This window comes from Nothobranchius furzeri, chromosome 12, assembly GCF_043380555.1.
Source record: "Nothobranchius furzeri strain GRZ-AD chromosome 12, NfurGRZ-RIMD1, whole genome shotgun sequence".
In the NCBI taxonomy this organism is placed as follows: domain Eukaryota; kingdom Metazoa; phylum Chordata; class Actinopteri; order Cyprinodontiformes; family Nothobranchiidae; genus Nothobranchius; species Nothobranchius furzeri.
In genome coordinates, this window is record NC_091752.1 from 48,035,790 (window position 1) to 48,055,864 (window position 20,075).

Genomic DNA, 20,075 nt, shown 5'->3' on the forward strand with positions numbered 1-20,075 from the left:
TCCACTTCAAATGACTGAGGCTAAGGGGCTAGAGTCGCTATCAGGGTCTAGGAAATACTGCCTTTTGTCCCATAGAGTGGAGTGTGTGCGTGCGTGTTAGCAACTTTGTCCAAGCTGTTGTGTGCTTGCATGTTTGGAAGGGGGGTGACTTGCTCTTTAAAATAATAGTACTGTGGAAGCCTCTACTTGTCATTGAGGTCAATGGATTAAATTGATGTAACCAACCAGTTTGACTCAGATAAGACCTGTGAGACTGAGATAACTACCTGGGGTCACTTGTCAGTGAAACCACATTATTTTAAAATGCATTGTTTTTATTTGTGATATTTTAAAAGTAAATTCCTTGTTTTCATGTGACATCAGTGCCAATGCAAAATGTCCGCCTGATGGGCAAAACAGTGATCCTTATCTGTATAGTTACCAAACTAATCAACATGAAGACAACCCAGATGCTTTTATCATCTGAGAAAGAAAATCCAGAGGATTTGGTGAAGAAGACTTTTGGAAAAATTTCCCGGACACATCGAGACAACAGATTCTGGTCCAAATGGGTTTTCTATTAGGTCCCAGGTCCAGCCATCTACTGGCATTAGTTGACATAAATAATCAGAAACATCTGAAACTTAGTAATGGAACGGTAAGACTGATTCTCACAGAATCAGAACCAAACATTTATTCTCTCTATATTAAGTTCTGGAGTCGGGTTAATGTTTGAATGCTTTAAAATGTCACTGATGTTGTCCTTGACCAGCAGTGGGGGTAACAGTCCTAACTGTGGATTAGATCATGTGAACTGGATCCAGATCTGTGTGATTTAGATAAAAATAATAAATGTGTCTAAATGAACAAGCAAGTTGTCTTTAGTTCTCTTTTAAGACTGAAGGGCATTTCCTTTGTCTGAATGAATTACTGGCCTTTAAAAGCCTGACAAGCTTAAACGAAACAGTGCAGAATTAACGTATTGCCAAGTTAAAACTTTAAGACAAAGAAAGTTTAATAATAGTTCTTATTAACTTTCTAGTGAGACTATATTTGCATGTCATGGTTAGACGTGTAGGCAGCAGTATGGAAGGGGTTTTGTAATAGTTTGTTAGCTAGGGATTCTGCTCAGACTTGTAAAGTTCAGCATTTGTTTCTGGAAGCTCTTTTGTATAATCTGTTTAAACTAAAGCCTTGCTGAATGACAAATATGTATTAACAGAGAAGGTAGGTGCTGTTTTGAACCTTTATTAAATTGATTATTGTGCCGTTGAAAGTTATGTATTTGAACTAAACATTGCCACTTCTTTAACTTCATTTACTCTGATCAGCAACTTTTTTTTCTTTGCTTTTATACGTGGACCTAATTGAATTACGGCATCATTTAATAAAGTAGATGTCATTTTTGTGATGTATGTACAAACTAATCTAGTAAGCTAGGGTGTTTTGGTAGATGTTAGTGTTTAAAGAAATCACAATAAACAAGCCAGCTTATAGTCAGATAGGTTAAAGTTGGATTTTACACAGATAACCATAAGAGTCTAGACTGATTTTACCAAGATCCTTAAATCTAAAAGATGTTTGTGCGTTGTTGTATGTAATTCATTGGCCTAGCCCACCATGAATATTTACAACTGTGTAATCTGAACAAAAAGAATGGTAAGCCTGAATACCTCCTGGTGCAGGAGCTGAATCAGCTTCTGATTTGACCCTGATAGACCAGCTCTGGGAACTGACAGAAGTAAAAGAGAAGGTACATATATGCAGTGTTGGGAAAGTTTATTTTAAAAACTAACTAGTTCAAAGTTCAGTTCATACATTTTAAAATGGACTGGTTCATAGATCATAACAAAAAATATAAATAAAAATAATTTATATATAAATATTAAAAACATGAAGTGTGTTTTGAATGGTTTTTATAAAAAGAGGACTTAATAATGAATCTGAAGGAAGAACCAGGCTGAGGTAGGAACAAAGTATGTACCTGAAAGTGCATTATTCAAAAACATTAATTATCTTTAAATCGAGTAACTTCTCAAATTTTGTGAATACATTTTTTGACACAAAGAAAAAGAAACCGTTATAGAACTTGGGTCATAAAGTGCAACAATCAGTCCCAAATGGATGAGTAAAAAAACTAAATCAATGAATAGTTAAATATTACTGGTGCAACTCTGTGACTAATGTTGTCGGATTTGATGCTTTCCTTGGTTCATTCCAGTTTATTCCATAGTCGGAAATTCCATTTTCAGAGAAGAAATAATCTAGGAAACACCCCCCAACCCTCCAAAGTCAGAGAATGTTTTTAATCCAACTTCGAGGTTTAATATAGCAGCTCCTTGTAATAACAATAGTAGCTGTGTTGGAAACGTGTTTTACGAGATAAACCTAAGAGTGCATCTAAAATTAATGTTAGGTACAACTGTATATTTAAGAGGTAAATGGAACGCACCATGACATCCTTCCTCCACGGCATAGACAAGTGTAGACACCACACCGACCACTGCTGCCTATGGTGGCCGCATTTGCAGATGGTTCTACTTTTTATAAAGTCTATGGTTAACAGGGTGAGAGATGAGAGAATGCCCTTTACTAATTCGTTCACTCACGCCAGAATGACTACGGTCACTTTAACGTTCATCAGGCAAAATACGAGTTCACGTTTACAAAAAAAAGAACGAGTCCACCAATGGTCATTCAATGAACGCATTCAGCCACAACACTGCATATATGTGCCTAAAGGTGCACATTTAACCAACAGTCCATTGAACCTAAATGGCATGAGACCTTTTTAGAAGACATAAAATGTTACTTCAGTTCTCAATCTTCTGCATTTTCATTGAAGTCTGACATACACAGTCAATCAATAAAATTAATAATCTAAAATGGAGACGTCTCACTTGTTAGAGAAAGGTTTGTTTCAGATGTACAAGCTCAATAATTCTAAATTAATTTTTTTGAAGTTTTTGTTATTTGAAAGCATTAGCTTAAATCGATTACTCCTCTACCCACCCCCGCCATAACCTGCACATCCTCCCTTTGTTGGCTGTATTTACATTATCTTAACAAAAGTGCACAAGCCCAAATTAGGCTGGGCGCTTTGGGTTTGGTCCAAACACTAATTTGGACCAATATATAGCTAATTCTGTAAGGTTCTGTGCAATCATGGCTATCTTATTGATAGCCTTGCCTGCCAGACCCACCCTCTGTCTATTCTACACAGAGGACGAGTCTGTATACTCAAAGACAGAGAGCACCATGGCGGGTAGGACTAGCCAGCTAAAAAATAACCAGTCATAAAAAAGCGGAAATGATTATTGTATCATGTGACACTGTAGATCTTTAGCTGTTGTCAAAGAAGGCATCTGGCGACGGTGCAAACATCTTTTTTTAGAGGAAAGATTTTTAGCACATTTTCTTGTCCAAGTCATTTAGAACGGAGAAAAGAGCTGCAGTGTGACGTATGCTACTCAGCACTTTTCGGCTCGGTTTGAAATTCTCATGGGTTGGGGTTAATTGAATGAGAGTGTTACCAGGCCCTTTGCGCCCCATGAGGAGACATCGGCATGGCTGGCAAGGCTATCTTATTGGCCCAGTATTTGGTGAAATTTATTTTTTCTTCCTCGTTCTTTGGTGGTAATGGACAGAGTGTAAGAAGGCCACTTTGTTGAAGATTAAAGTGAAAGTTACTCAAACAACCAGCTTCTGGCCAAAGTAGATGTCGGTCTAATCAGGCTGGAGATCACCAGATGGGACTGAAAAACCATTTTTGTTTCAGAGAGGAGATGATGGTGCAGAAGATCAAGTGGAAGGAACACTATTGTCTCTTTGGTCTTTACTGCTGTCATTACTTATGCTGTCATATCAGTGGTCAGCTCAGCAGTGGCTCTTATGGTTATGTATTTAATCGTGGCTTTTAGCCAAAGAGAATACAATTTTAACACAACATACATGTATTTGCACTATGGGAGGTATCCAGAGAACCCAGAAAAAACCCACACATTCCAACTCCATGCAGAAAAGCTGCGGCCGGGATTTGAACTTGCAACCTTGCTGCAAGACAACAGCACTACTAACTGTGCTAATATGTGGCCTGTGGTGATGTGTTCTTAAAATCTTTTGATATTATTCAGATTTTGGTCCCATTTACTATTCAAGTATTGCACAATTCGTGGAGGACTGTGGTAGACCTTTGTGTGAGCAACAGCTGACAGAAAAGTTTGGCATAACTTCTTTCCAATATACCTGAAGTCAGTTACAAAATTTTCTGCTGACCTTTTTTCTCTCTTCTTCTTCTTAGATAAGCCACTTAGCGAGCCCAAGAATGTCTGGATTTGTGGTCATTCACTTATCTATTGGGCTGAGTCACGAGCCAAGTCTCCAGAGGTAGGTATGCAGCTGGGCATGGACCCTAGCAAGGTGACCATCTGGTGGAAGGGCACCCAGGGCATGACGTGGTCTCAGTTGTTACCCCAGCTCCACCAGCTAAAGATCACCTGGCCAAACCCTGAGGTTCTTATCATTCACCTGGGTGGCAATGACCTGAGCACAGAGAGCCCAACTAACCTGCTGGCCTCCGTCAAGAAGGATATGACCTCTATTAGAAGCATCTTCCCACGCTGTGTCCTGGTGTGGTCCAACATTCTTCCTCGAAGGGTGTGGCGCCACTCGTCGGACAGCCATGAGGTTGATCTGGTGCGCACGACTGTGAATCGTAGAATTCAGAACATCATGTCTGAGCTGGGTGGCATCTCACTGAGTCATGATAACATTCGATGCGGCACAAACACAGGCCTGTATCGGGGCGATGGAATCCGCTTGTCTCCTAAAGGGATTGATGTCTTCAATTTGAATTTGCAGGAGTTTCTAGAAAAGTGGGAGCTGGATGTGAATTCTGAGTAGCGTTCAAAGGAGAAACGTCACCCTTTTGTTGATTGTGCATTTTAATGTCTGAGATAGCGAGTCATTTTTATTAGACTAAAAATCTTGCTTTGTGTTAGTTTGTGTAACAACTTAAACATCAAGTTTCTGACCGCAGAAAAGGTAATTCTCTTTACATGTTTTGTTAAATATAACTTTTGCTGCTGTTTTCCATCAATTTTGTGGCAACAGCTTAATATTTCAGCCAGAAAAAACTTGTTTTTTCTTGACAAAATAAATAATAAGAAAACATTTTGAGAATCTAATTGTATTTTCCATAGTTTGTTTTTTTTTCTGAAAGGATGTTCACATGGAAGTCATTAAAACAAGATGTTAGTGTCCAAAACATGAGTGGTCATGTGATTTTTATGTTATTTATTTATTGATTTATTTATTTTTGGGAACAAGCAGCATTTTCAAGTTTTGTTGATCTTTAAAATGTTAAATCATGTCACTGTGATCAGTAAACTTTTAGTCAGTTTTATTTAGTGATGTGTGCTGGTTAGATGTGCCTAAATCAAGAAGTACAAGTCAGTTGGAGGAGAAAGTAGTGTCAGACGTCAGGTTTTGGACTCTTATTTCCTGATATTTGGACATCTGGCCTCAGATTGCATTACAGAAATGCAACTCTACCACTGACTCTGCTGCTCCACAAATAATATAAGCTTGGAGGATCCGTGGGCTGCTGCGGTCTTTCTCTGAGATCTCTATAAGCACAACACATAGCTCCCCAGATCGGAGCTAGGAACCAGGGCCGCATGAGCCCACGCTTCTGTCCTTTGCAGAGGCCGGAGATCCGCAGGGCCACCGCAGTGATAGCCTCGCAACGGTACCTAGTCTCGGCACCCGGCCCTACCAACACGTCAAGTTTCAGCCCATTTTGACCAAGCAGCTTTATGCATTTTCCCCTATTTAACCAGAAAGATCAAGCACAGAAATATTATTTTACTTACTAATAAAAATGAAGTAGAGACTTATTGGATGGTCTGTTATTGCAGTCAGTACCACAGCTTGTCATTTTGTTAAATAATTCCATGATTAACATCCACCCATAAAGACACAAGAGAGTACAACTAAAGTAATCAAAATGGCCAAACATCTTTTACCGCATGGCCGAGGCTGAGACCTTCCTCAGAGCTAGCCACTTGCGCTAGATCTGACGCCTCACGCTACCTGTCAGTCAAATTTAATTATTCATAATTATATTTATTTGCACCTAAATGGAAGAGTTACAAAAAGGTTTCACCGTCTATTTTTTATCAGAAGTTAATGCAGGAGATAGGTGTAGGAGACTATTTTCATGTTCAGACTCAGAAAAGGGGCTTCGGTGGAAGATTTTTTTTAACTTGGGCTAAAACGTTTCTATATGATTTGGCCTTTCCTTCTCCCTGTTAAAATTCCATTGTTTTAAACATGTTCTTTTTTTTTTGGTCATGTTTTTTTTATTTGTTTTTATATTCTATTTTATTTTCTGTACAGCGCATTGGTGTTACTTTTGTGCCTGTAAAGCACTATATAAATAAATCAATCAAACTTATTGATTAATAAAGCCTGGATAAATCAAACACGTGGAGCACAGACTCCATTTGCGCTTGAGACCGCAGGTTACAGAAGTAGGCTCGTACAGCCCGGTTGATGTGGGCTTCCAATTTGCTTCCATCTTCGCCCCCAGGCTGGTGACAATTGACTTCTGGTAGGGAGAAAGAACATTTAAATTTGGAGCAGAACTCTCACTCACCTTCCTAGAGGAGAGAAATGTAATAAGCTCAGTTTTGCTCTCATGGAGGTACTTAGCTGTGAGCCTAGACTTAACATCATCCAAACAAGCCTGGAGATTAGAAATGGAGCCCCTTTCCCCAGACACAGAGCAAAATAATTCTGGCAGTCATCTACATAAGGATGAAACTTAACACCATGACTAAGCAGGAGAGCCCCCAAGGGAAGTGAATAAAGAGCAAAGAAGAGTGGTCCCAGGACAGAACCTTGTGATACCCCCAACGCAAGTCTTCCCAAGGTGACACAGCATCGCCCACCACGACACAAAACCTCCTACCCAAGAGATAAGATCGCAGCCATTCAAGAGTTGACCCTGTGATGTGATCCCCACCCATCGCTTCAGGCGATCTAGCAGAATGTCATGGTCGGCGGTGTCAAAGGCCGCTGTTAGGTCCAATAACAACAGCACCACAGCTGCACCCTGATCCATAGCTACAAAGAAATCCTTTAACACCATCAACAGTGCAGAGTCCACCCTAATTCCAGCCCTAATTCCAGACTGGAACATCTCAAACATCTCCAAACCATCTAAAAAAAATACACAAACTGCTGATAGACAACCTTTTCCAACAATTTAGAGGTGTAAGGAAGTTCAGGGATGTGCCTAGAATTTTCCAGAACAGACATGTCAAAGCCTGACTTTTTCATTATCAGCTGTATCACCGCATCTTTCATAGAAGTCAGAACTAAACATGAGCGCAGGCTGCCATTTATAATGTTAGTATAAATGGGCCCATTGAGGAGAAGGCCTCCTCACAGACACGAGGCGGCAGAACATCAAAAGGAGAGCCAGCCGGCTGTTGATAGGAGACTAGCCTTCAGCTAAATAGACGGGGTCAAAAGAGTCCAATGTGGCACGAGGCATGATCGATGACACAAACTCAGAAACAGCATCCTACCAGCTACGGAAGGGGATAATTCAGGATCTTGAAGTCCCAACACAGAATTCAGGGTGCTGAAGAGGAGTTTAGGGTCATGTGAGTTAGCAGAAATGATGTCGGCAAAATATGTTATCGTAGCCTTCTTCATAGCATCCTGGTATGCAGCCAAAGAAAATGTCACGAGATCTGCAGACCATCTTTCTTCCACTGCCATTCTGCAGACCTACAGTCCCACCTGCACGCTCGAGAAGCATCAGAGAGCCAGAGCTCCCTTCCTAGTCTAGGCTTCCTGACCTTAGAAGGGGCAACAATATCAAAATTTGTTCATGCAGAGCAAGTCAAACTGATGAGAAAACTCCTCAGTGTTGAAAGATACCAAGTTGAGCCTCTCCTCTTCTAAAGTAAAAGTTCAGCAAACTCAGTAACCCTTTCTGCATTTAAAACACAGCATCTTCTATAAAAATGGAGTTGAGAGTGACTGATTAAAATCAGAAATCATAATTAATGATTTTCAGTGTTACACACATTAAAACTTATGCCACAAACACAAATTTTGTTTTCTAGTCTATGAAAATTGTTGGACTAGAATATACCCTTCCTTCAGCATAGAGCAAAGGCTGTGAAATGTGTGTTCAGGTTTATGTCGGTGGACCTGGTTGTTGCGTTCAAATTTAGCAGAACTCACGAGACACCTCAGTTTATGTGTGAGCACTACTACATACCTGCCTGCTATGGATGTACAACACCCTGGTCTAAAGTTGACAGCACAGAGATAAACATGGTTAATTCATATTGTGATATACTACCATTTAATTCTTCTGTTTTCCGCTCAGTAGCCACACTTTCTTGTCATCTTCATCCAGTCATGCAGTCCTGGTACCTGACCTACATTTCTAATGCATGAAAAACGGAGATGTAAAAGAGAAAGGTTTTAGGTCCATAAATACTCTCGAGCAGATGAACAGGTTCTGAAGGGAAAAGGGGGGGAACCAGGACCTATGAGATTCTTAATCCATAAAATGAGGATTGATTGAATAAGTTTTCCCTAAAATATATGCTGCTTGGGAATCACATTTAAGCTTAAAGCGTGGTTCTTGTTTTTAATGGATCTAATCAATGTGTGTATGATCCGCTGCTGGTACCAAACTTCCCTGGAGCTGGAAGCCTTTTTCTGTCTGCATGATTCACTGTTTAGGGAGAAAAACGTTTCTCTGAACCCAAGTGAAGAATCAGCCAAAGTCCTGAGAGAAACATCTTCAGATGAACTTCATCCAGACCACTTCAGCTGATTAAAAGACAGTCCAACTTACCACAGGTGAATAGGTTGAGTCTGCACTATGATGATAATCATAGTTTGTGTCAACACAAGCAGAAAATGTGGGATCTTATAAAACAAATGTATTTTTTAATCACTCAGCACCACAGAGACATAATAAGATACCTTTCGTCAAACATTTTGACAGGTCTATTGTTCTTTGACCTTTTCGACCTTTCAGTCCTATTGTTCATTTTGACCCTTGACCTTGCCCCCCTTCCCTATCATCAATCAATTGGACAGGTGTATTGTTCAATGACCCCCTGACCTTGCCCCCCTTCCCTATCATTAATCAAATGGACATGTGTATTGTTGAGCGTCCAGATGGCCTAGACCCCCCACGCCGCATCATCAATGGCGTATTGTTGAACGTCCAGATGTCCATGATCCCCCACGTCATAGGCTAATGTGTGTAATGGGCGTGAAGTTTCTTTTTGTGTTAGTCCATCGGTTCCCACAGCCCCCTCCCTTCTGAGTGTATTCCTATTGTGTTACCCCTAGCATAACTCTTTAAAAGCTCAGATCGTGTCCGAATGCTGAAAAGCCGACCTCTAAGAAAAAATGATGAACCACGAGGAGCTGAATGAAGCACCAAGCCACGAGGAAGAGGAATGTCACAAGCCTCTCAGATATGTTCATCACCTAAATTCAACACACAGAAAGTTTTGTCATCTAAATTGTACTGCAAATGCATAGAAGCATGAAAAAGAAGCCCAGCCAGGTAGCAGAACCATCTGGCAGATGTAGAATGTAGATTTGCTACCCAGATGAAAGATGTTTGGATTTCGTATGTTCAATCTTAAACTTTGTGTTTAAATGTGTTATTTACATGCAGCTCACTGACACTTTTTGACCAGAACTAAAACTATTGTGTGAAACTTTCTGTCCAGCAGCACATCAGGCTGAATCATCAGAGGCTGTAAACACACACACACACACACACACACACACACACACACACACACACACACACACATTTAAACCACTTTCCCCTTTCAGGAAATGCATGACTCTCTCTAAGACAAGTAAAGAATTTGGGGTTACCAACTCTAATCAGCCATTCAGCCACACCTCTCCTTATACTTCATATATCAGAGCAGCTTCAAATCAGCTCACTGACTGGCAGTCATCCCTCATGTGGCTAATTTGACAAAACTTAAAAGACTAATTTCACATGAAACTGTCATGGTGAATAGTACTATTTATTCAATGAAAATAATTTTATAAATGAGTTGAGAACAAATTGTATGTTTTGTTTCTTTTTTCTTGAGGATTTATTGAACCACCTGTATTTGTGCACACGGATGAGGAAGTGCCGCAGTGCTTTTACCCCCTTTAATATGAACAAATAAATCACTCTAGAATGAACATTTACGTAAAATGAATGTAAAAAAAACCACATGCCTCATTTGTTTATTAAGCAGAACTATTATTAAATGACCACAAAGTTGTTTAACTTTTATTTAAATGGTCATTATTTTACTGATATTTACAAACAAATAAGAAATCTGTATTTTGGAAATAGGAAATATTAATCGGGCAACAATTTACAGGCATTTTAAAAGTTATTTCCATTATCTAGTTGCTTGGAAAACTGAACAACGACTGATAAGTAATATAAATTTGTAAAAATAATCGGAAGTAAAATCAACTCTTAATGACAATTCTGAGTTAAAACCCCTAAATAGCTATTTGTGATTGTTTTTCACTTAAAAGAATAAAAGCTACTGTGTCAAAATGTAAAAGAATTTCCTCTAAATTATTGCAGTTACACGAATCGCCCTCAATGAGGGGAAGGGGTGTTTTGTGTAACTTGGTCACATGTCACCATAAACAAACTGCAGTTTGACACCTTCGCCTCAAGCGCAGACACGCTGCGGTCAGAAACTGTCCCCGCACCAGTTAGAGACGGGCAGCTATGGCGACTGTGGTGGACACGCAGGCTCAGTAAGTAAACACGCTACAGACAAAAGTTTACTTTTTAGCTGCTTATTTAAGGATGAGACGCGGTGCTAGCTTGCATCTCGTCATTTCATCTCCACCGATGGCTGCTGTAAATGTCACCAAAAACGTCATTTCCACTCGGTGTTTAAACTTTATTGCATTTATGTAAAGCAGCGCTTATTAATGCTCTGTCCGCACTTTATTTAGCTTTTACTAAATAAAAATAATATTAAAAGTAGAAATAATTTTAGCTGGAACAGGAAGTTGCTTAGCTTGTGCGCGTGCCTGAGGGAGAGGCGCTCGCGAGCGCTGTTTATCATTTGTGCTGATGATTTAATAATTTGCTTTCATGTCGCACGAAAACAAAACTAAAGTAACTCGGAAGAGTTTCCAGCAAATGCAGGTTAGTAAAACTTACTGGTATTTTTACCAGAGTTGTAACTACTATATGAACCTTATCTGATACTAAATCCAACGATTCTTATAAATACTTCATTATAAAATCCCATAAAATAATAACATGTAACAATGCATTTCCTTTAACCTTTTTATTTAGTAGGTTTCAAAGGAAAAATGCTGGTAAAATCTAGATGAGTAATTAATGACTCATGTCTGAAACTAATCTCGGCACACGTGTTATTTAAACACCTTAAACTTTTTCCAATTTAAATAGAAATATCGTTATGAAGAATATGTGAAAGTCTTTGTGATCATCTGTGATTTTTTGCTGTTTTAGGGCATTTAGATCTTTCTAAAAAAAGTTTTCAGTTCAGAGCAGACCTGTTTTAGGATCTTTGCTTGTTTGTTCATGAGATGCCTGCAACATACAGTCCTGTGTAAATCAGTATGTTATGATCACTAACAGGAAGTTAGAAGACAACAAAAGAAAATCATAATATTTTTAAAAAGAAAAGACCCTTTTTTGCATCGACATTTAGAGTCAGCCCAAAGAGAATTATTTTTGAAGAAATCCCTGTATTTCTTTACTTTTATTCATCAGTAAAAGTGTTTTTGCAAAGAAAACTATAGATTTTTATTCATGGGAGACATTTTCTTTTTACTCAAATGTAACGTGAGGAAATATGGGTTTTTTGTCACAATGGTGGTGCTGGACGCAGCGAGGTCAAAGCTGGGTCATTGAGAACTTTCACCCACAGATTAAGACCTGAACGCCAGCGAGTCTGGGAGGAAACCATAACATCTGCCACCTGCGGTACCAGAAGAAGGAGTTCTCATGGACAAGTAGTCATAACAAATCAAAACATCATTAGTTTAAAATTTGAAGTCTAATGTGCTAAAGTGAGATCTGCCAGTTGGTGAACCTGCATCATCTGTATGTATGTTTATGTGAAGTTTGGTTACCGAAAGTGAGAGCCTGAAGAGCTTCTTTCTCATGTGGAGACAGGATTTTATGGGGGAAGAAGACATAGAGCTACTTGTGGCCTGAAAGCACAAAATATTTAATTAAATCCATACAATCTCAGAAACACAGTACTTGCATGAAGTCCTCCAGAAATTTCTGTGCACTCTAGAAAAGCTAAAAGGAATTAATTAAATGGTAATATAAAATATAACTGCTATGGGAGACATAGACACTTAGACAAACCTGATGCAAAAGGGTGAAACCTGAATTAGCTAAATATCATTAATTTGTAATGTAAAATGAACAATTACCAAGGGCTTTAGATATTTGCTTCTTTTTAACTCAGTGCCACTCGGCACCCCCCTTTTGTCAGGAGGGGCCCCGAGCAGAGCATCACTGCACGCACCTACTGCTCGCGGGCCGGGTGGCGCCCCCGGGCCCGTGAGAGAGATGATCGTAGCAACCACCGAGCCTCCTTCAATATCGCCACTGACCACAGGACTGCTGGAAACCGCAGGGTTTTCTGTGTCGTCGTGGTCACCTGTAAGAGAAATCACAGGAAAGAGAGGACAGAGGCCAGAGACTAAGTCACACCCCTGTGAAAGGAGAAAGGAATTGGCCACCGTATTAGCAGAGGTCACAAACTGAAAAGTGACAAGGTCATTCACATAAAGGTCAAGATGTCCGGGCACAAACCCCTTAAATGGCATGGTAGCTCCGTCCGGAGCCCACAAGTGTTTCACGGCGGCTGACGTTTCCATCACGCCCCGATAAAGAAGCTGGTTTGTGCATGAGGCGGACTGACGAGTAAAGCAGACCCCTGACTGAAGCGGTGGATCACAGCCTGAAGATTTCACACCCATGCTGGAGAGATGGTCAGCCTCTAACATGGATGACAGAGAAAAAGCATCAGGAACCAAAGGGTTAAGCACAACCTGTTTGTCAGAGAGGTTAACCATAGGCTCAAGAGATTTATTCAGCTTAAAAGTAGCAGAGAAAGTGTTGTTTATTTCAAACCTTGATATTGATGGTGGGTTTTTGACCCCCTGGAAGAAATAAAAGTAAAGAAAAAGCGTTATGACTGTAAACAGCATGTTGTTTGAATTCACGTCATGAATTGCAGACCAGAACCACCTCCGACCCAGTGCAGCTGGCACCGAACCGCTGCCACCAGTCCCCAACGTGCCCGACCGGCGGCACCCGCCTAAAACGGGCCCGTTCGGGCGGGTGGAGGGACCAGCGTGGCTCGGCCGGTAACCAGTCTCCTGCGTCATGGCATGTTCTGGAAGCAGAACGTCAGAGAACCTTACATCAGGTGTAACAGTGCAAGAAAGATTTTGTCGTGTCTCGTCCATCTCTCATTAAGTTCAGAGCAACTCGCGTTTTTACCTTCTGAGTCGACGTATGAGCCCGGTACAGATCCTTAATTAATCTCACACTCAAGGACCGTCCGTAGCTCAACTTAACTTTATGACACAGGGTAAAACAAGGAGCTGTTGATAGAGAAATGACTACACACAACTTCACAAGATGGAAGAAAAAGGCATGGAACCGAGCAACGGAGGCTGTGAAAGCCGACCCTTACCGGTCCAAAACAAAAATAAAAAAAATAATAAACCCTACGCTGCCGAGATGTTATCAGACGGACAAACGTAGCAAAATGTAGATTCTACACACCGTAGTGAATTACAAGAATCACCGCCAATGCGGGTTTTGTAAGGACACAGACTGACTGTGTCAGAAATGGTTTGACAATTTAACGGGACGCGTTCCCTTTTTGTCCAACTGTGGCTCGCTAGCTTAGCTCTCCGGCTAGGTCTAGCGTCCTTTGTCTGTAGCGACCAGACTTAAATTTTCCCGATTAACAAGCAGGCATCTCGCTCCGCTTGTAAAAACGGACTTTTAAAGCGTACGCAATCTGAATGCAGTAACGCGTGACGGCCATGCTTCGCCTTACGACGTTTACCGAGCGATCCAAGCTACGGTAGGTGTCACCGAGCATTCCGTTTAGATTCGGCTGTGATCAGTCGCCAATGCAATGGAAATATTTTCCACAATAGCTCGCCCACAGTGTCAACACACTGAGACGAAAGGTGTCCGAGAATTTAGTTTCGGTTCGGAGAATTTAGTTTTAATGTTAGGACTGAGGATAAGCTGCTCACGGTAGCTCACCCAGCAAGGTCTCAGCGGAAATGTCGCTTTCCGACCTGAAGAGGTTAGAGACGCGGCGGCGCGTCAAAATGGACAGAATTTAGTCAAAAGCACAACTCACACGTTCGCTCCGAAGGCGAAGATGGGATAAATCAAAGTTAGGTCTGTAATTTGCGGTCAATGTGAGATCGGAGATCTTCCCCATCAAGTTTCCACCAGGACGTCTCCCGGAAGAGTGACTTCAGCGGAATAATTTCCGGTGTTTTTCAAAATAAGACATCAAAGTGAAACACAGAGAAAAGCGCTGTTTGTAGCTTTTAGATGTTAGAAATCAGATATATCGCAGATATAGAAGTCTGGATACGCTCGCCATTAATGTAGCGTTGTTGTTTTATGCTCTTTTATGAAAGAGGAACCATGCTACGTATTAATTCGGAATATTAATTTTTAATAAATAAATAACCAAATTTTATATTGTTCAGAAGACTCAAAGGTTGTTTTCATCGATAAACTGCCGATAATATCTGAGTGTCTGTGTTTCAGTTCAATGAGGAAACCAGTATGACGATTAAAAGTTTTAATTCTTCAAATTAAACTAATGATTTTGAAAATTGACAAACAGGAAACAACAATCACATTGGCAACTTTGTGGGACAATCTTTAACAGTTGATATGCTGTTCTTGCTCAAATAGACCTTCTGGTGAATTTATGAAGATTGAGAATGTTGTGAGTTGTGAGAGTGATATGATGTGAGATGGATGCGTGTGTGCATCTGATTTTGCTTCAGGAAGAAACAGGTGTCTGAGTGAAAAGTGATGGTTTGAATAAACTTAGGTTTTAGTTGGAAAAGATGCATCAAAACGCTAAACACCGTGCTGTCTCACCGAACTCTTGTGGACCCTCTTTCGGATCCGGGCCGTGGAGGATGTTGTGGTTCATCCAGATGACACCGGCGGCTGACAGGAGACGTAGGTGTCGAACGGAACCGGTCCAGAGTTGCCCTCGGTACACGTTGATGGTAAAGCGTTTTGTCGACGCGCTTTCTTAAGTTAATTCACTCAGAAATCAAAAGACTCGGTAATGAGTCTGCGTTAGAAGTTGCGATTCAGCTATTCTGTCTGGCTGACAGAAACAGCGTGAGAGAGGGGGGGGGGGGGGGGTTGAGCCAATGGGCTCCGTGCCCCGTTAGCGGTCGTTCACACGCCCTCTCTCTTTCGTTGTCAAGCACCAACTCCTATCATAAAAACTGAAACTTACCAAAAGCCTTTCTCTTCTCAAAGCAAACATGTGCGTCATCAAATGTGTCTGGAGTTTACTGTGGGAAGATGTGTGTGGGTGTGTGTGAAGGTCAGTACCAAACATTCTCAACATTATCTACTTAAGTGTGGATTCATTAATCCATTATAATTACCCCAAAGCATAAGAACCATTCATTTGATTAAACACATTTATAATGAGCAAATTGATAATGGTTACTTTAACATTAAAATCAAGAAAAAGTAGTTTAAACTTTATGTTTTGATTTGTTATGACTACTTGTCCATGAGAACTCCTTCTTCTGGTACCGCAGGTGGCAGATGTTATGGTTTCCTCCCAGACTCGCTGGCGTTCAGGTCTTAATCTGTGGGTGAAAGTTCTCAATGACCCAGCTTTGACCTCGCTGCGTCCAGCACCACCATTGTGACAAAAAACCCATATTTCCTCACGTTACATTTGAGTAAAAAGAAAATGTCTCCCATGAATAAAAATCTATAGTTTTCTTTGCAAAAACACTTTTACTGATGAATAAAAGTAAAGAAATACAGGGATTTCTTCAAAAATAATTCTCTTTGGGCTGACTCTAAATGTCGATGCAAAAAAGGGTCTTTTCTTTTTAAAAATATTATGATTTTCTTTTGTTGTCTTCTAACTTCCTGTTAGTGATCATAACATACTGATTTACACAGGACTGTATGTTGCAGGCATCTCATGAACAAACAAGCAAAGATCCTAAAACAGGTCTGCTCTGAACTGAAAACTTTTTTTTAGAAAGATCTAAATGCCCTAAAACAGCAAAAAATCACAGATGATCACAAAGACTTTCACATATTCTTCATAACGATATTTCTATTTAAATTGGAAAAAGTTTAAGGTGTTTAAATAACACGTGTGCCGAGATTAGTTTCAGACATGAGTCATTAATTACTCATCTAGATTTTACCAGCATTTTTCCTTTGAAACCTACTAAATAAAAAGGTTAAAGGAAATGCATTGTTACATGTTATTATTTTATGGGATTTTATAATGAAGTATTTATAAGAATCGTTGGATTTAGTATCAGATAAGGTTCATATAGTAGTTACAACTCTGGTAAAAATACCAGTAAGTTTTACTAACCTGCATTTGCTGGAAACTCTTCCGAGTTACTTTAGTTTTGTTTTCGTGCGACATGAAAGCAAATTATTAAATCATCAGCACAAATGATAAACAGCGCTCGCGAGCGCCTCTCCCTCAGGCACGCGCACAAGCTAAGCAACTTCCTGTTCCAGCTAAAATTATTTCTACTTTTAATATTATTTTTATTTAGTAAAAGCTAAATAAAGTGCGGACAGAGCATTAATAAGCGCTGCTTTACATAAATGCAATAAAGTTTAAACACCGAGTGGAAATGACGTTTTTGGTGACATTTACAGCAGCCATCGGTGGAGATGAAATGACGAGATGCAAGCTAGCACCGCGTCTCATCCTTAAATAAGCAGCTAAAAAGTAAACTTTTGTCTGTAGCGTGTTTACTTACTGAGCCTGCGTGTCCACCACAGTCGCCATAGCTGCCCGTCTCTAACTGGTGCGGGGACAGTTTCTGACCGCAGCGTGTCTGCGCTTGAGGCGAAGGTGTCAAACTGCAGTTTGTTTATGGTGACATGTGACCAAGTTACACAAAACACCCCTTCCCCTCATTGAGGGCGATTCGTGTAACTGCAATAATTTAGAGGAAATTCTTTTACATTTTGACACAGTAGCTTTTATTCTTTTAAGTGAAAAACAATCACAAATAGCTATTTAGGGGTTTTAACTCAGAATTGTCATTAAGAGTTGATTTTACTTCCGATTATTTTTACAAATTTATATTACTTATCAGTCGTTGTTCAGTTTTCCAAGCAACTAGATAATGGAAATAACTTTTAAAATGCCTGTAAATTGTTGCCCGATTAATATTTCCTATTTCCAAAATACAGATTTCTTATTTGTTTGTAAATATCAGTAAAATAATGATCATTTTAATAAAAGTTAAACAACTTTGTGGTCATTTAATAATAGTTCTGCTTAATAAACAAATGAGGCATGTGTTTTTTTTACATTCATTTTACGTAAATGTTCATTCTAGAGTGATTTATTTGTTCATATTAAAGGGGGTAAAAGCACTGCGGCACTTCCTCATCCGTGTGCACAAATACAGGTGGTTCAATAAATCCTCAAGAAAAAAGAAACAAAACATACAATTTGTTCTCAACTCATTTATAAAATTATTTTCATTGAATAAATAGTACTATTCACCATGACAGTTTCATGTGAAATTAGTCTTTTAAGTTTTGTCAAATTAGCCACATGAGGGATGACTGCCAGTCAGTGAGCTGATTTGAAGCTGCTCTGATCTTTAACTCAAGTTTTGTGTGTGTGTGTGTGTGTGTGTGTGTGTGTGTGTGTGTGTGTGTGTGTGTGTGTGTGTGTCAGTGAAAACAAGGGTCGCAAAATGTGACACTAAAGACAGGAGGCGAGGGGGTTTATGATCCTAAATAGCTCTTTGAAACAATAGTAAGTCATTTGCTTTTGTGAGTTGTCGGCTCAGCCAGTTCTTTGTTTTACAACTTCCCGCCACCTGCAGAACAATAAGTAAGTCAAATGCTTTGTGGTTGAGATGGGTGATTTTGTTGTAAAGTATAAGGAGAGGTGTGGCTGAATGGCTGATTAGAGTTGGTAACCCCAAATTCTTTACTTGTCTTAGAGAGAGTCATGCATTTCCTGAAAGGGGAAAGTGGTTTAAATGTGTGTGTGTGTGTGTGTGTGTGTGTGTGTGTGTGTGTGTGTGTGTGTGTGTGTGTGTGTGTGTGTGTGTGTGTGTGTGTGTGTGTGTGTGTGTGTGTGTGTGTGTGTTTACAGCCTCTGATGATTCAGCCTGATGTGCTGCTGGACAGAAAGTTTCACACAATAGTTTTAGTTCTGGTCAAAAAGTGTCAGTGAGCTGCATGTAAATAACACATTTAAACACAAAGTTTAAGATTGAACATACGAAATCCAAACATCTTTCATCTGGGTAGCAAATCTACATTCTACATCTGCCAGATGGTTCTGCTACCTGGCTGGGCTTCTTTTTCATGCTTCTATGCATTTGCAGTACAATTTAGATGACAAAACTTTCTGTGTGTTGAATTTAGGTGATGAACATATCTGAGAGGCTTGTGACATTCCTCTTCCTCGTGGCTTGGTGCTTCATTCAGCTCCTCGTGTTTCATCATTTTTTCTTAGAGGTCGGCTTTTCAGCATTCGGACACGATCTGAGCTTTTAAAGAGTTATGCTAGGGGTAACACAATAGGAATACACTCAGAAGGGAGGGGGCTGTGGGAACCGATGGACTAACACAAAAAGAAACTTCACGCCCATTACACACATTAGCCTATGACGTGGGGGATCATGGACATCTGGACGTTCAACAATACGCCATTGATGATGCGGCGTGGGGGGTCTAGGCCATCTGGACGCTCAACAATACACATGTCCATTTGATTAATGATAGGGAAGGGGGGGCAAGGTCAGGGGGTCATTGAACAATACACCTGTCCAATTGATTGATGATAGGGAAGGGGGGCAAGGTCAAGGGTCAAAATGAACAATAGGACTGAAAGGTCAAAAAGGTCAAAGAACAATAGACCTGTCAAAATGTTTGACGAAAGGTATCTTATTATGTCTCTTTTGATTAATGATAGGGAAGGGGGGGGCAAGGTCAGGGGGTCATTGAACAATACACCTGTCCAATTGATTGATGATAGGGAAGGGGGGCAAGGTCAAGGGTCAAAATGAACAATAGGACTGAAAGGTCAAAAAGGTCAAAGAACAATAGACCTGTCAAAATGTTTGACGAAAGGTATCTTATTATGTCTCTCTCACCACTGTTACAACCCTTGTAGATGATGAGTGTGAAGGGGGGTTGACATGAGTCGTTGGCATGGGGTTGGAAGTTATGACCAAAATGTGTTTTATTACCAGGACAGGTTTTAGCAGGAAGAAGACTGCTTATCTAATAAAGTATAAAAGTTTAAACAAAGGTAGTGAAGAATAACGGAAAAACACTTCATTGAGTAAGTGTACTACCAAGAAAACAAATGTAATTTAATGGCGACAAACTAAAACCCGCTCTTTGCTAAAGGGAACTGCAACCCATAACAGTTTCCAAACAAAACCCTCAATTTGAGTCTCCTTCCTCCCAAAATCCCAGCTGCAATCAGCTGTTTTACCAAAAAGGAGACAAAACTCCTGTCAAAAACCAAATCTTTATTATAAATTATTCTTAGCTAGTCTATTCAGAAGGAACACAGCCCAGTGTTCAAGGGGACAACCCGAAAACCAGACCTGTTGTCCCTCAAACCACTAGCTGCAGCTGGTTTTTATCCTGGTTCCTGTCGTCAGCAAATAGGCCACAGCTGGGGTGGTTTGAAGCTGTTATAGGAAGGAGGGGAGGATCTCAACCAAAATGGCTGATGTCCATGGTG

At 40.1% G+C, this 20,075-nt stretch overlaps 1 protein-coding gene across 3 annotated transcripts in view; it reads left to right on the top strand.

Annotated features, from left to right (window-relative positions):
• The window catches only part of si:dkeyp-121d4.3 (uncharacterized), an 83,476-nt gene that overhangs the window by 42,914 nt on the left and 20,487 nt on the right, over positions 1-20,075 (top strand). For 2 of the 3 annotated variants that reach the window (XM_015945977.3, XM_070542648.1), the window contains exon 22: positions 4,280-5,245. The exons of the other annotated variant lie outside the window; for it this stretch is intronic. In XM_015945977.3, the coding sequence (XP_015801463.3) occupies positions 4,280-4,881 (602 nt within the window). In that variant the 3' untranslated portion in view covers positions 4,882-5,245. Of the gene's footprint in view, positions 1-4,279; positions 5,246-20,075 lie in introns of those variants that run through there. 3 annotated transcript variants of the gene reach the window in all.